Raw genomic sequence first — 16,102 nt, forward strand, 5'->3', positions numbered from 1 at the left:
TTCAGAAACTCACTGCTTCTCCTTCCTACAGGACACTTACAAGGGTAAGTTTCTCTTTTCCTTCTTCTGAAAAGAGTAATGCAATTTTTTTACTGCTATCTTCATTCCTTCTAATGTGATAAGGCTGTATAAAGTGTCTAAAGTAAGTGTGGCTAAACAGGGTTACCAGGAGCAGGATTTTTTTTTTTTTCCCTGGGGTGGAAAAAAAAATAAAAAAGAAAATATGTTAGTATTATTTCCTCTTTAAAAGGAGACAACTGAGAGATGGCATTTAGGGATTTTTTAAAGCCATTATTCAGCAAGATGATCTAGCCGGCACTATTTATCAGTAGGATCATAAAATTTGCATTGCTTCATCTTCTTTTTAAGAAGACAGCTAGAGTTAATAAACATACAAAATAGCAACTGTGCGGTTTACCCAAATATCCTCAAGTCACAGGACGTGTCAGCCAGAACTCCATGTGCTCCTCTGGCTGGACAGAGAGTGAATAAATCCAAGAGCTGTGTGGGTCCAGCAGTGCAACTCTGCACCCTGGGTTTGAGAGGGAATTTTTTTCAGAAGGGGCTTTTCATCTCCTACAGATGCAAAGCCAAAGGGTCGTTGCAGAAAAACAAAGTGACTCCTCTTCTGACCCATGGGCAGGTTGGTGTCTGTGCAGGTGTTGTGCTGGGACAGGCTTTCTACACACAGGCAGGCAAATTCTAAAAGTGCAGCTCAAGGAAATCAGTATTGTCCCGACAAAGGAAGCAGGAGCAGCTCTGGAGAGAGGAAATGGTTGGCAGATTTTCAGTATCACACGTCATCCGGGTGAAAAGTCATCCGGGTGTAGTGTTTCACATGTGGATTCTGGCCCATTGTAAAAGGGCTCTTTACAATTGCAGCTTTTTTGTTTTCCTCTTCTCCTTTCTTCCCTCCGATGTTGTCAGGGCTCAGTACACAAAGAAATGGCTATGCCCGTGTGGCACAGGGAAGAGTCACAGAGCCCACTCACCCTTTCAGGGTAGAACAGCTCAGGTGTAGGCTCAGAAATCCACAGGGTTGTTTATCCTGGTGCTGACTGCAGGTGTCTGTACACACCCTGTGGTCTGCACCCCATCTCCATGTTTGGAAAGGGTGACTAAAGATACTCTGGTCTCCTCATGCATCCTCAGCCTTCCCCACGTCCCTTTCACCTCTGTGACAGCCACGGGGTTTGTCCTAAACAAACACACCAGGTGGGTATTGCGGGATGTCCGGATGTTTGCAGAATTAATTAATTCCAGAGATCAGGAACTGAGATGTTTGCGATTGACTTTGGTGCACATTGGCCACAAAAAGGATATACAACAGGGCAAACTGGTGGCATGAAGTTGCAGGAAGTTTCTGGGTTGATTTTCCCCCCTCCCCATCCCCTTCTCTCCCTACCCCAGGGATGCCCACAAGGTACCTCCAGCTCCAACGCTTTTGGACAGGTGTTAAAATACCCAAGGTCCACCCAAATACAGACATAAAATCCTAAAACAGCTCCAGAGGTGCTTTGTGGCTTTGCAATGGTGAGTTCTTCAAGGTCAAAGACAGTAAATCTGTACATTTCCACCTGAACCTGCTCATATTGTAAACCTTTAGACATGGACTGCTGAGCAAATCTGGGACTAAGTGGAGCAGGTTGCACCTGGACTGCTCTCAGAAATTTTGGAAGTAAGGGGTCTCACTTCTGACTCAACAGAAGGACCATGACCTGATTATAATCCATTGTAATAGATGATAGAGTTGTTATTTTGATGTTGCAATATTTACATACTGCATTAGCAATAAATCTAATTATAAACACCCACACAGTCACTGTGTCCACTTCCTTGTGCCTGGCCCACAACCTTCTCTCAATTGCTCTGCTACAATGTGTGTGCTTTTTCTAAACTTGTTTTACACATTGAAAGTATAACCTGCATCATGTCTGATCATCCTATTTTGGCATCAGAAATTAGAAAACCTGTAAACTTAATTCAACAACAACAAAAAAAATAATATAGCAGGAAGTTATTTCTAGCAAAGATGTGGTTCTTCTTATTTGTTTTCAGAAGTGGTTGAGTTAAACAGATCTTGGTTTTGGTAGAGGAAGGCTTGACAAAGGACTCTTGGTTTTTTTCCTTCCTAAAATCGCTCTCTCTGGAAATCCCCTTCCCTGGATAATGTCGCACCAAAAGCCACTGATTTCCTCAGTCACCCACAGAAAACAAAACTTCTCCATAAGGAAATGCTGAACAAGGAAATAAAAAGCCCCTAGACCTCCTTTCTCTAACATCACCTGAAGCAAGGTCTGCTCTTGGCAGAGGGTTTTAAGGTATAGAAGAGGGGACCAAGATACAGAGCTTCAAAAATGTGTCAGACTTGCCTCTGATGGGTATTTCTTCCACAAAAGAGGTGAGATGGCCACTTAGCAGGCGATGGATTGGAGCCCACAGCCCTACACTTCTGACCCCAGGAAGTTAAGGATTCACACTCCCTGCAATCCTGCCCTGATACTCACTGAGTTTCTCCAAACACCTTTCAGCAAAATATTTCATTGAGGAGGATCAGCTTTTTGCAAAAACTGCTCTAACATTTTTTTTTTCCAAAAAACAAATATTGGTTTTTCCCATGCTTTGTTTTTCTTAATACCAACATAAATAAATAAATAAAAGTGAAGAGTGGTAGGGAGGAGTGTTTCAAGCCTGTCCTCTGCAGACCAATTTTAGCGATTTGTAAAGAGCTGTGGCACTCGGTACCTACCAAGGGTTTGGAGCAGGAAATAAAGGTGATGTTTGATTTTCTTTGCTCTGATCACTGTTGCAAGGTGGAGTCACTCACTGCCCCATGTTTGGTTTCAGAGGCTGCACCTCTGGTTGGAGCCGGCAGTGATCAATTCTTCATCAACCACTCATGGACAACCTCCGTGGAAGCCTACAAAATCAGCAAGCCATGGATAAAAAGAAAGCAGCATTCAAACCACCTCAACCTTTTGAAATAAACAAAAATACCCTAAATAAAGATGGGTTTGTATTTTCTTTTGGAAAACCATTAGAAGCCTCTGCAGTGCCTCTCCCACCAGAACCAGACGAAGCTGCTGAGATGTCAGAGGATGTGTTTGGGACAAGACCTAAACATGAACAGAAGGACTTGGAGAATGGGATTTTTGGAGAAGAGGACAAAGTAAGGCAAGGAGAGGGCACAGATCCTCCCAGCTCTTACTCTGTATTTTCACTTCATGCCCCAAAATTAATTCCTTTGTGTCTTTGGGCAATCTGCACTTGTTAGGTCTAAGGAGAACTTTTGGGATGAGGCCTAGCAGCTATTCATGTAAGTGGGAAGAGAGGTACCTGCAATTAATCTGCAGGCATTAATTAATAATGCAGGTCTGAAAAAAAGAGATGGCTGCAGCCTGGAAGCCAATTTAATGTGTGGCATGTGTCTGCTTCCATCCTAGTAACAAATGTTGGACAGAAATCATAAAAACTCAGGGTTTTTTTTCCTTGAGGCTCTTCAACCCTCAACAGAAATGCACAAGAAAGTTTAATAATAACCTGCTTAGATATTTTTCACTGAACACAGATGGGTTTTAAGTCTGTGACACAGTTATTGAAGTTTTTTGAGAATTTACTAGCTATTAAACATTGTAGTGAAGAGAGTGGGCAGGGGTTACCAAAAAGGGCTTAAAAATGCCTGGCTCCATTAATGTGTTCTGCCTTCCTCATCCTAACCAAAAAACCTGCTTTGTTTGAGTTCATCTGGTCCATAGACATACTTCTGGAGGTATTTTTATTGGATAAAACTGATGGAGAGAAAATTCAAATTTTCTTTTCAAAAGGTTAGATTTGAATGTGCCTGGCCCAATATGTCTGAAACATATTGGTGTTCCCAAAATTGCATCTCTAAATGCAGCAGTCAGACTGGAACATGGAGAGAGGAACAGGGAGAAGAGACCAAGCTGATCTTTATATACTTTAGCTGAGCAGATGGACCAGTTTTGCCAAGGACTGGAAATTATTTGGTTTGTTTTCATGTAAGTGGAGAGCCTGTGTTAATATCTGGACCTGAATCAAACCCAGAAAATGACAATAATCAGTCATTTAAAACAACCCACTCCTATTCATGCCTTATGTGAGCCTAAAATGAGGCAAAGAAGGAAGAGCCATGATGATCTAAAAGATTTCAGCCACCTGTTAAAAACATTAGAGCAGAACTCTTTTGGTGTCTGTGCACAAACTAAATCTTCAAACTCTGAAACAAAGATCTAATAAGCTATTTTTTACCAAATTCAGTGATTTCTGGGATTAGTCTCCTTTTGCATACACGTGCTTCAGTACATCTGTGGATGAGTGGAACAAAATGGCAGTTATTAACAAAAAAAATTAACAAAGCACACTTAGTAATGTGTTCTTTACCATCTCAGGATGGCTTCCAAAATTTGGTATTTGTACTAAGGATGGTCTGTGAGCCAAACTCAACTGTTTCTTTCATATTTACAGACACCTGTTTATTACATAGAGATGCAAAGATGCACAGTGATATAAACTAGAGTTTGATGCCAGTAAATAACTTTTACTAAAGAACGATGAATAGAAAAAGCATCTTCTTTTTTTTTTTCTCTTTAATTATGGAAAATTCATTGTAAGGTTAACTCTAACAGGTTGCAGAACACACTTTGTACAACCAATATGAGGAGAAGATTCGACCCTGCATTGATCTTGTTGACAGCCTGAGGGCTCTTGGGATTGAAAAGGATCTGTCCCTGCCTGCGATTGCGGTGATTGGAGACCAGAGCTCCGGGAAAAGTTCTGTCCTCGAAGCCCTGTCTGGTGTTCCTCTCCCCAGGGGCAATGGTAAGAATTCACTTTCTCACATTTTTACTTTGATGAGAGGTGGAAGGGAATTTTTTGTGTGTGTGTGTTTTTTTGGTTGGTTGGTTGGTTGATTGATTTTGGGGTTTTTTGGGGGTTTTTTTTGTTTTGTTTTGGTTTGGTTTTGGTTTTGATTTTGGGGGTTTTTTTGTGTGTGTGTGGGTTGGTTTTTGGGTTTTTTTGGTTTGTTTTTTTTTTTTGTCCAGAATTGGATAACTCCATAACTGAGAAATGAGGTGCGAGTGAGGCACCTCAGGGTAAATCCAAGGCAAGTGTTCCAGGTGGTCAAGAGACCAGGAGTAAGAAGTGTGACTGACTCTGTGCATTTCCCAGAAAGCAACAGTGCAGCAGGATATTAATTTCACATCGAAAAACAGTTTATAAATTTGATTTTGGGGTTGTTTTGGGTTTTTAAAACAACATTTACTTACAGATATCTTTATTATCACTATGTGCAAAAAGTGTACAAAGATCTTTACTTAAAGCATTATTTAAGTCAGAGATGATTGTGGGAAGAATTCACAGCTCAAAATCCTCTTTCCAGCTGTGTGGTTTTTTGTACATATAAATTCTGCAAGTTCCATGTGAGTGTACAATATAATCTAGTCTTTTGGACTGGAGTTATGGAAAGGTTTTTCATAGGATGTAGTTGCAGCACTTAAACAGATCATCCAGAGAGGAGCAAAACTCCATCTGTGGAGGTCTTCAGGTCTGGGAAAGAGCCATGGTTGACCTCATCTAGCACTGGTGACAATCCTGCTCTGAGCAGGAAGCTGGACAAGTCCCCTCTGGGGCAACATCTCCTGGAATATTTCCATGTTTTTTGTGTGAAAACTTAGGGAACCCTGTGTACACCACACACTCCAAGGCTCTGTTTAATGCACAACCTCTGCCTTTGGAACTGCTGCAGGTATTGTCACTCGGTGCCCCTTGGAACTCAAACTCAAGAGGTTGCCTGAAGGCCAAGCATGGCAAGGGAAGATCTCCTACAAAAATGTCACCAAGGAGCTCCAGGATGCCTCTGAGGTGAACGGAGCAATAAGGATAGGTGAGTGGATTCGGCTGGCTCCAACTCCTATGAATCCTCCTCTTAGACTGAGCAGCATCCACAGTGATTGTGGAATAACACCAAGAGCAGAGGAAGCTGGGTCAGCAAAACTCAGTTCTCTCAAGGGAGTTGTACCAGTGCTTCAGTGGTGAAGATGATCTGTGATGCTGATCCCAGAATGGCCTGGATTGGAAGGGACCTTAAAGGTCTTCTAGTTCCAACACCTCATGCAGGGATGCCACCCACTGGATCCATGATCCTTTTATCCTGATCCATGATAAAGGCTCGGGCTGTGTCCTTACCTGGGTGGTGTCTTCCTGGTTTCCTGGTTTGGGGAGGTTGTCTGTCAATTTGAAAACATGGAAGCTAAATGGTTCCTGTTGTCAGTTCAAAAGCCCAGAGAGTGCTTGAGGCTGGAAATCTTATTATTTTGGAGAAAATTGCAAGAAGGCAGAGTACAGGACAGAAAGATTCTGCCAGGTACTGTGACCATGGGCTCAGTCACTGCCCTTCACATGTCTCAGCTTTACTGTTGTGGCATTTCATGCTGGGTAAGAAATCAGTGTTCTTTACCCACAGGGCAGTAAGCACTTGCCCTAAGTGTAAAGTTGGATTGTGCTTACTTCCTTGACAAGCACAGCTCTGAAAATTGTTATTCTTTCTAAATTTCTTTAATTAGCTTTTCAATAGATTATTTGGATATTCTCAAAACTGGTCAGGCAATTGGTATGAATTAAATAAGGTGATTAAAGAGCTGAAAATCTCTTATGAGAATGACTGTGAGGTTTCCTTGCTTCTCTGTGTTCACAGTTCAAGCATCATTGCCTTGTAGCATCTAGGACAATCTCAATCTCTAAAAATTATTTACTCCCAATCTCCCTATCAAAATGTGAAGAATATAGAACAACACCTATTTTTCTTTCACGACATCCAAGGTTTAATTAATGTTTACAAAGTCTCTTGTGGCTGAGGAAGCATTTCTACAGCTGACCAGTATATATGATCCCTTTTGTTGTGGTTTATTGACATGTAGTTTGTCTGCATACACAAGAGTCCATCTGTAAAATATTACAGCTCATATTCCAAAAGGACTTCACATCAACTTGTTCTGCATGATAATTTCCTTAGATTTTTGCATAAGTGGATTTAAGTGTGTGGCTGGATCTGAAAGAAAAAGACAAGCCTGAAAGAGCCTTAGGTGGTAGTTGGTACTTTTCAAAGTCATTGTGCTCAGCTTTGGTTTGATGCATCATTTGAAGCTTGCATTCATTGCCTTGCTCTTCTCACAGCCCAGGACTCCTTGGCCGGTCCTGGAGGTGCCATTAGTGGGAATTTAATTTCCCTGGAAGTTCGGTCCCCTGATGTCCCAGATCTGACACTCATTGATCTTCCTGGAATTGCCAGGGTGGCCGTGGGGGACCAGCCAAAAGACATCGGGGAGCAGGTAAAGCTCAGCCTCTTGTGCCAGTCTGTGCCCAGGATCTCATCCCTTGAGGGCTCCCAGCAGACTTTCTGTGAAGTAAACAGAATAAGTGGAGGGAATCTCTACTCTTCCTCTGCCTGCTTTTAGAAGAAATATTGTATGGGTTTGTTATTTTCTTCTGTTAGAGCTGGGATTAAAGGCTGGAGAGATGCAGTTCGTGTTTGGACTCAGATGTTTATTCACTCTTATCTATGTTACAGTCTCACAAGTTGTGAGCTTTGGCTAACAAAGTGAAAAATGGCTCTGTCTCTAACTCTTTCCAGGGTCTTTTAAGCACTAACTGTTCAATTAGGAAATGACACCTAAATTATTTTTACTTTTAACCCAATAACCAAACACATGTGGTCCACAATGTGGATTTTTCTACCCAATTACAAAATACCACCCAAACCCATGAAGAAGAAGGTGAAAAAGGACTTAGCTTACACCCTAAAACCTCCATCTTGCTTTATATATATTACTATATTCTAAAATCTTAAAATCTATGTTTTCCACCCTGTGATATCACACACTTCTATTCAAACTCCACACCCACAATCCCAGTGCTGTCACTCAATTTTGGAAGCCTTTTCCATGGCCTCAGGTCAAATGCAGAGTTTGCTTGGGGGTCAGTGCCTGTCAGCACAGAAAGCCTAAAATTCTCAGTGCCCAGGGTTCCAACAAAACTGGGGAATGGAAATAAAAATGTTTGGATAATGCCTGCAGTGAGGGTGATGTGCAGGAGCTGGGTGTTTTGTTTCTCCTAAAATACCTTTAAATAGGAACTTGGAATAAAAGGAGCCCAAACTAAAGTAGATATACCAAACAGAAATGAGACAAGATCGGATTGTCTGGGCTTTTTGCTGGGAGGAGAGTAATTTAATTCCACAGTTAGATAGTAATCTTTGTATTGTATTGAGAAGAAAGCAGCAGATGTGATAAAATACAAACATTTCCATTGTCCCCAGATGTCTGCATGCTCCAGAGATGGAGTGTACAGCTTTGCAGCCTGTCAGAAACCAGGATGGGTGGGAAGTAGAAAAGAGGGGCATCTTTACCAAAATTCAAGGGGGGGGGGGGGCAAAAGAATTAATTTACTGTGGAATAAGCACAATAGAGCTCTGTAAATCTTCTGCAAAACACAAATTATGAGGAACTTATTTAGTTTGGCATTGAAACATAGAAAAATGACAACCAGATGTCATTTGCATCTTCAGTTTTGGCTTTTTCCTACAAATATTCCACTGGAGAATAAGCCAAAGACATTTGTGCTTCCTGCAGAGATAAAAATTTGAGATTTATCAACATAATTGAGCTTGTTTCCTTTCCATAAGTATGTACCTACACGTCAGAACCTGATTTTCTTACATGTGATTAGATATCAAATACCTTTAATATTTCCATAATGAAAGGTTATATATGCACAGGAGATTAAACTCCATGTAGGTGTTGAGACAGGCTTAACAACAATGGTCTGGTCTCATTCATGCCACATGTTTGGATTTATCCTGACTTAAGAAAAGAGTCTGCATTCTTCTGCTGACCCCTTTCCATGCCATCCTCTAGCAGGTAACACTCTCCTCAGCATTTGTGGCATTTAATGTCATCAGGCAGTGGCTCATATTGCTAGAAATTGTCACATTCTACGAGCAAGTGCTTGATTTCACTGAACCTCCTCACTGAATCTCACTGAATTGCAGATCAAAGCGCTGCTTAAAAGACTCATTGGCCGCAAAGAGACACTAAATTTGGTGGTGGTGCCCTGTAACGTGGATATTGCAACAACAGAAGCACTGAAAATGGCTCAAGAGGTGGACCCCACTGGAGAAAGGACATTAGGTGAGAGAATTTTTAAGCCATGAGCTGAAAAGGAGGCCAAATCTTTTTTCCTCTCCCCCCCGCCATGAGGTCTGATGTTCTGTTCTGCACTAGATCTAGAAATTAGAAGAAGAGGAAAAAGAAAAAAAGAAAAAAAAAAAAAAAAAAAAAAAACCAGCCAAAAGAAATATACTTGCAAGTATTTCTAGTCACAGTTCTTGAGCGGCTCCAAGAATCCCTTAGTTTGGTATCCTGCTGGCACTCCTGTTATGAATAACTGGAAGCTGAAAACCTCAGTTAATGGCAGTTGATCTGAAGTTAATGGTAAAAAAGCTTTGCTTTTTGCCTGTTAAAAAATGGTTTGCAAAGCCAAAGGCATGGTGGGAGGCCAACTGTAGAGTGAGTTTTACAGGCTCAGCAGCTGAGAACTTTCTAGGAGAGAGAATTGAAAAAAAAAAAAAAAAAAAAGCTTTATAAAACATGGTACAGAGTGTTCCTGCTTGGTGGTTAAATTTATTTCTTAATTTCACAGGAATCCTCACCAAACCCGACCTGGTGGACAAGGGGACTGAGAAAGCCATCATTAACATCCTCCAAAACAGGGTGATCCCCCTCAAAAAAGGCTACATGATTGTGAAGTGCCGTGGGCAGCAGGACATCTTCAACAGACTGACCTTGGCTGCTGCACTCCAACAGGAGAGACACTTCTTTGAGAATCACAAACATTTCAGGTACTCCTCACACAAAGGTTTCCCATCAAAAACGTGTTAAAGTTACCTCAAAGTTTCCTGTTGATTTGCTGGGATTTAACTTAGGGGTTGCAAAGAGTTATACTTTATATTGAGTATAATAAAATATAGTATATATACCTTATATATTATATATTGAGTATTAGTTATACTCAATATTTCTCATTGTCCATGTAGGGTTGTGTTTTAGTGACCCAGAAGATTTTTACATACTGAATAAACTTTTTATTTGGGTTTGGGTTGGTTTTTTGTTTTATTTTTTGATGCAAACTACATGGGGGAAGTGCTATGAAATTCAAAAGTCTCAAATAGTCCCAAAGAATTCAAGTTAAAGCATCTGAGCACTTCAAGTCAGGCACTGAAGTATTTCTGTTCACTGGAAAACGTGGAGGAACAGCAGGAGAAAGAAAGGCTGTGCTGAGGGCACAGGCTGCCCAGATGACTCAGCAACAAATTAATCATAATACAGAGAATGCAGAGAATGGCATCTGACAAGGGTTTTGAATCAGTGAAATTCACACACGAAGAAATAATAGAACAGCACATTAATCTGCTGTTAGAATTTGCGTTTTTCAGATTTTTCTCTGTTCCCCTTTGCTCAGTCAGAAGCTGGCAAATAGCTCTTGGATAAACGTGCCCAGAGAGTCCTGGGCTGTCACCATGTCTGCACCAGCATGGCCCAGAGACCCTTCCTTTACTCAAACTGTGAAATAGAATTAGTGAAAACAGAGCAGAGCATCAGTGCTGCCTCCTTGCCCTGCACAGCCTGGCTATCCAAACCCACCTTTTCCTTTTTTTTTTTCCACAGGGCTGTTATGGAACAAGGAAAGGCTACTATCCCCCATCTGGCAGAGAAGCTCACAAATGAACTTGTGAAACACATAATTGTAAGTAACAGAGGTCCCATACTGAGCTGGATCAGTTTGTATCAGTTATTACCTAAAAACAAGTTCAACTCTTCAACCTTGGAGTGTAGTTGGATTTCATCTTTATGTGCTTAAGGATCCTTCAACTCAGTGATCTGAGGACAAACTGAACTGAGAGGCAGAGGTAAAAAGCCTCATGCTCTGTCCTCAGATTTGTCTTTTAACTGCATATCAACAATAAGCAAATTATTTCATCTATTTGTGACTCATAATTCCTGCCTTTTCAATGGCAGCTCTGATATTTCTTTTTGTTTGAGTGTTGATCACCTGGGTGACAAGTTACTGCTGTCAGCTTACTGAGACAATGATTTCTATTCAACTGAAAATGTCTTCAAAACATTCAGATGTTCTATTTCATTAATATATTAATGTAAGGATATTGGGGGGGGGGGGGGGTTATTTGGTACAAATCTATCTGCATGCAATATATCTTATTCCATTAAGAGAAGATGCTAAAATATCAGGAAAATCTAAATTCAGTCTCAGAGGAGGAAAAAAAAATTATTTATGTAAATTTACAGAAATTAAGCAACTAAACAGCCGTGTTCCATCAGGTATTTATCAGGAATTGAGCAGTCACCACTTCCCTGGCACAACCTGTGAGGAGATTGGTTTTGGCTCACTGTGGGTGAATTCTTGCCCTAGACTTGCAGCTTTTCTGCCCAACCCTCAATGAGGTCCAGCCTGACCCCCCAGGGAGATCCTGGCTCCTGCATTCCCTCAATAAAGGCCATATTTGCTCTTCCATGTTATCCCAGTATTACACATGGGACACTGACAGCAAGCTCTTGGATTTGTAAAAACAGCAAAGATCCCGTGCAGGTGTAGGTCACTCTTAGAGGGATTTTATTTTCCTTCCAAAAAAGGTTCAGCCTATCTCAGTGTCCTTCTTCACTGTCTCCTCCCCAGAAAACTATGCCAGCACTGGAGAGCCAAATTCGTGACACCCTCCACAAAACATTAGCAGATCTGCAAAGGTACAACAGAGGCACACCCCAAACAGAGTCTGAGAAGCTGGTTTTCCTTACAGACGTAAGTATCAGTGTTGGTCACAGAGCAGAGCAAGGAGGTGACTGTGGGAGAAAAAGAAACTGCCTGAAATTATCCAAACATCAGCATGGATCACCATGGGAAGTTCGTGGTATCCATCATTTCTGTGAGGGTCACACAGACAAACCACACCTGCAAAAATAATGGACCACAGGAGCTCGTGCCCCCTTCTAGCAATTTTTTTTCCTGTGATTATGGGACAAGAAAACTAAACAATTTGGTTGATTGGGTCAGAATCAATCATCTCAGCAAGGGAAAACTTAAACTCCTGCCTGCTCAACACTTTGAAGGGTACCCATTGTTTACAGCACTCGTAAGATCAAATGTATTCCTGATATCAAAATGTGGTTTGCAAGTCCATCTAAGTGCCTCATCTCAGGGAGGGACTCCCTGAGTAAGCCTTCAGTGGGTATTAGAGGTGTTTATGGAAGCTCATCAGACTTCATTCAAGTCTGGCCTATTAGAGTTTAGTAAATGGTTCTAAAAGTCTACAGGGGAAAAATCAAGAGTATCAAGTTTGTTCTCCTCTAGCTGTGACAGTTTGGGGGGAGCAAATGAAAAAACCAAACATACCAGGAGCTAAGTGTATTAAAGATGTAAGAAAGGGATGGTTTCTATGAACTGCGTCCCTGCTTTAACATCAAACAACTGCGGATTTACACTTAACATCCACAAATTAGTCTGAAGAGATGAAACTTCATTAAAATGCCTGCTTGTTGTTCCATTCACTGCAGCTGATCAAGCTCTTTAACCAAGAAATCTCCCGGAGCACACGGGGGGAGGAGGAGCTGTTTGGAGATAGGGTCAGGCTGTTCACTGGGATCCGCAAGGAATTCCGCACGTGGGGCGTGACTCTCCTGGAGTTTAATGTGAGGGGTAAGCACAGAACCCACCCTGGCAGCTCCCCTCAGAGCCCATCCCCTTGCTTTGAAACCCAGGCACAGCATCTCCAGTAAATATTTCTCAAGGAAGTTTAAGAGCAAGAAGGCAGGAGCATCCACCTGTGGTGGTGTCTTGGGGACACAAACAGAGTTTGTGTTAAATGATGTCATTACAGAGAGTTCAGTGCTTGTTCCTCTTCTCCCAGCACAGCAATAAAATCAAGACCCTGGCATAGAATTTGCTGGTGATTTCCTGAACCATTCTTCTAAATAACAGCAACACCAATGAATAATAATAATTAATAACAATCTAGATAATATATTTCATTATTACTCTTAATGTTTTTATTATTTCTATGAATGTTTTAGAATCTGGATGGGGTTTGTTCCACTTTACCTCTGGGTTAAGGTGATACTTCAAAAAAAAAAAAAAGTAGCAAATTTGTATAATATCAACAAAGAAATATTGACTGTGGTATCTTAAATAAGGATAACTAGTCAACAGTAGATTCCCTGGAAAAAGTGTTTAGTGAGCTTGGGGATTTTTTGTTTTGTTCAGGGTTTTTTATAGACTTGGAAGTGACTGGTAATGGCCAGCTACTTCTGTGAGGGTAAAAATACCAAGAAAAACCTGAATTTTTGCAGCCCATCTTAATTTCTGTCAGTCAGATGCTTGATGCAATGTGTGAGATGGTTCATTCAGGTGTTAGCTCTGTTCTGTGGTAACAAAAAACCATCTCAGTAGTTTTTCCTCTCAAGAACAACTCAAATAGGAGAAACAGACTTCTTTTTTAAACTTGAAACATATACATGGAGTGATTTAGTAGCAAAGCAATGTTATTTTACCATTACAGCTAAAAAAACTGTCCCTGATAAAGTGTGGAAATACGAAGACCAGTACCGTGGGAGGGAGTTCCCAGGCTTCAGCAACTACAGGACTTTTGAGGACATCATAAAAGAGCAGATCAGAGAACTGGAGCATCCAGCCATGGAGATCCTGAACAATGCAATGAGTATGGCCCAGTATGGCTCTTGTGTGGGGGACACTGCTGGACCTGACAAGTTTATTTTCCAGGAGAAAATCATCAGCTCTTGCTGATGCTCTCAGGATCCTTCAGAGTGTGGAAATAAATCTGATTCAGCTTGGGTATTGCTCCTTCTCTAGAGCCTCCAATCTCCAGCATTTGTTAATACTTTTCCCAGGGGCTCTTGGAAGGGAGATAGAAAATAACTATATAATAAATAACACAGCAAGGACTGGTTATACCTGGTGTTAAGTGGTCACATTCTTGGCCCTGGAAATCTAAATTTCTACTTGTCTGTGTGTGTCATAAAGGCAGTGCACCAGTACAGCAGCTCAGCTATTTCTGAATGAATACAGAAAATGAGTAGTCTCCCAAGTTTCATATTAACAATACCTTAAAACCCTCACTTACTTACCTGACTTTGTCTCTCTGTTTTTCCCTTAGGACTGGTTGAAGAGAAATTCATGGAACTGGCTAATAAGCATTTTGCTAATTTTCACAATCTGAGCAGAGCTGCCAAGGTGAGGCACCACCTATAAGCTGAGATTCTCAAAAGAAAGAATGGCATTTGTAAATTTGTAAATACATTCATGCTGATGGTACCTGCCTCACTGCATTACCCTTACGCAAGTGTGGAATCTTTTGCAGGAAAATAAGAAAGAGCAAGACAATGATACCATTATTATAATGGCACTAATGAAACTGCATTCTGCAGAACTTTGACAAGATCTAAAATATACATTCTTTATTCATTCTGCTCACATTCTTGATGTTTGCAACACAATGCAAAGAAAACCTGGTGTGGCTACCTTGAAGAGTTTAACATTAATTTCAGATTTAAGTCCTGCAATGATTTGTCAGAGTACTGAACTGGTTTTCCCTCTGTGAAAGCAAGCCAGGGTTTTAGCCAGTGCAGGAATCTCATCTCTGATGAAAGTTAGCAGGAACAGACAAACCAAAAACCATCCAGCCATGTAAAAACTACGAGATGGCTGTTCACAGTTTGGGCCACTGGCATGTTTTGGGGTGGAGTTCAGTGATATGGAGGTCCTTGAAGGCCTTTTCTCAGAAAGAGCTTTGAGGAAAAGATGAGAAGCAATGCTGGGAGCCAGGAAACAGTTCACTTATAGGGTACTGCTGAAAGAGGAAATTCAGAGGTAAATGTGTGTGAAATAGGTGGTTTGCTTTTTCACTTGCATGGTCAAACCTTGCTGAGCTCCCAGGCCAACCAGATAGTGAACAAATAAATTATTCCACCCCAACACAGAAGTGTTCAGGCAGGTTCTTTAGGTGTAGCACAGTGAGAGGAATGAAAGAGGGAAGAAGTTTTGGCAAACACTGGAAGTGAGAAAAGAGATGCTAGGGATCTAGCACCTTAGGGATGCTAGGAAAGCATTTTAAGGTAATTTGAGCATGACTGAGGGAACTTTGCTGCCCACAGATTTTTAGGTGGAAGTATCAAAAAGTGTCAGGTGGCTGCAATAAAAGCACCAGACAGAGGTTACACAGGCTTGGTTTGCTGACTACAGATATTGTCCTTTGGGTTTCAAGCACCAGGGTTTGGACTGATCTGACTTGTGTAAGAGGGGACAAAACTGCCATATTTTCCTGCTCTTTCACAACAAAGAGACCACAATCCAAAGCTTTACTCCATATTCCCATGTTCTGGGATTAGGCAGTATTGCACGAGGGCAGTTGAACACTCTGTCCACTTTGCCATTCCCTGGGGACACTGCTGAGCACTGGCACCTTCCCAAAGGAAGGAAATGTCTCAGAACTTCTTGTTCCTTTCTTTCCTAGATGAAAATTGAAGACATCAGAGACAAACAAGCAGCAGAGGCTGAAAGCCGCATCCAGGCACAGTTTAAAATGGAGAGAATCGTGTACTGCCAGGATGACCTCTACATTGGTGATCTGAATGCTGTCAGGGCAGAAATGGGTCCCACCGTGCCCTCGGGGAAAGGGCTGCAGTTTTCTGCTCCAAAGGAGACCTCTATTGCCGTGGAGATGCTTTCTCACACCACTGCCTATTTCTCTGTGAGTTGCCAGGCTGTGATACAGCAGATTTGCTGCCCCCTGAATGCTACAGCAGAGACCCCTCAGCCAGATCTTGCTGGAGTCATTACAGCCTCAGTAGCACTGTGCAGGGAACAGCCAGGGGGTCTCTCAGTGCCTCATTCAGGTTCATGCTCAGCTTCTGTATAAACTGCTTGGAGCTTCTGACCAGTGGTGAGAGTGTCAGGGCAAAGCAGGGCTGCATCAACAGGCTGCAGGATATGGTGATTA

General features: G+C 41.6%; 1 protein-coding gene across 1 annotated transcript in view; it reads left to right on the plus strand.

Moving 5' to 3' along the window:
- The window catches only part of LOC310923897 (interferon-induced GTP-binding protein Mx-like), a 20,916-nt gene continuing 4,814 nt past the window's right edge, over window positions 1-16,102 (plus strand). The window contains exons 1-13 of the mRNA XM_083884758.1: window positions 1-44; window positions 2,848-3,169; window positions 4,647-4,839; window positions 5,768-5,905; window positions 7,195-7,349; window positions 9,068-9,206; window positions 9,718-9,916; window positions 10,743-10,821; window positions 11,770-11,892; window positions 12,645-12,786; window positions 13,646-13,804; window positions 14,261-14,337; window positions 15,617-15,853. Coding sequence (XP_083740884.1) covers window positions 2,900-3,169; window positions 4,647-4,839; window positions 5,768-5,905; window positions 7,195-7,349; window positions 9,068-9,206; window positions 9,718-9,916; window positions 10,743-10,821; window positions 11,770-11,892; window positions 12,645-12,786; window positions 13,646-13,804; window positions 14,261-14,337; window positions 15,617-15,853 — 1,911 coding nt within the window. The 5' untranslated portion in view covers window positions 1-44; window positions 2,848-2,899. The remainder of the gene's footprint in view (window positions 45-2,847; window positions 3,170-4,646; window positions 4,840-5,767; window positions 5,906-7,194; window positions 7,350-9,067; window positions 9,207-9,717; window positions 9,917-10,742; window positions 10,822-11,769; window positions 11,893-12,644; window positions 12,787-13,645; window positions 13,805-14,260; window positions 14,338-15,616; window positions 15,854-16,102) is intronic.

This window comes from Zosterops lateralis (assembly GCF_965231275.1).
Source record: "Zosterops lateralis genome assembly, chromosome: 2".
NCBI lineage: Eukaryota > Metazoa > Chordata > Aves > Passeriformes > Zosteropidae > Zosterops > Zosterops lateralis.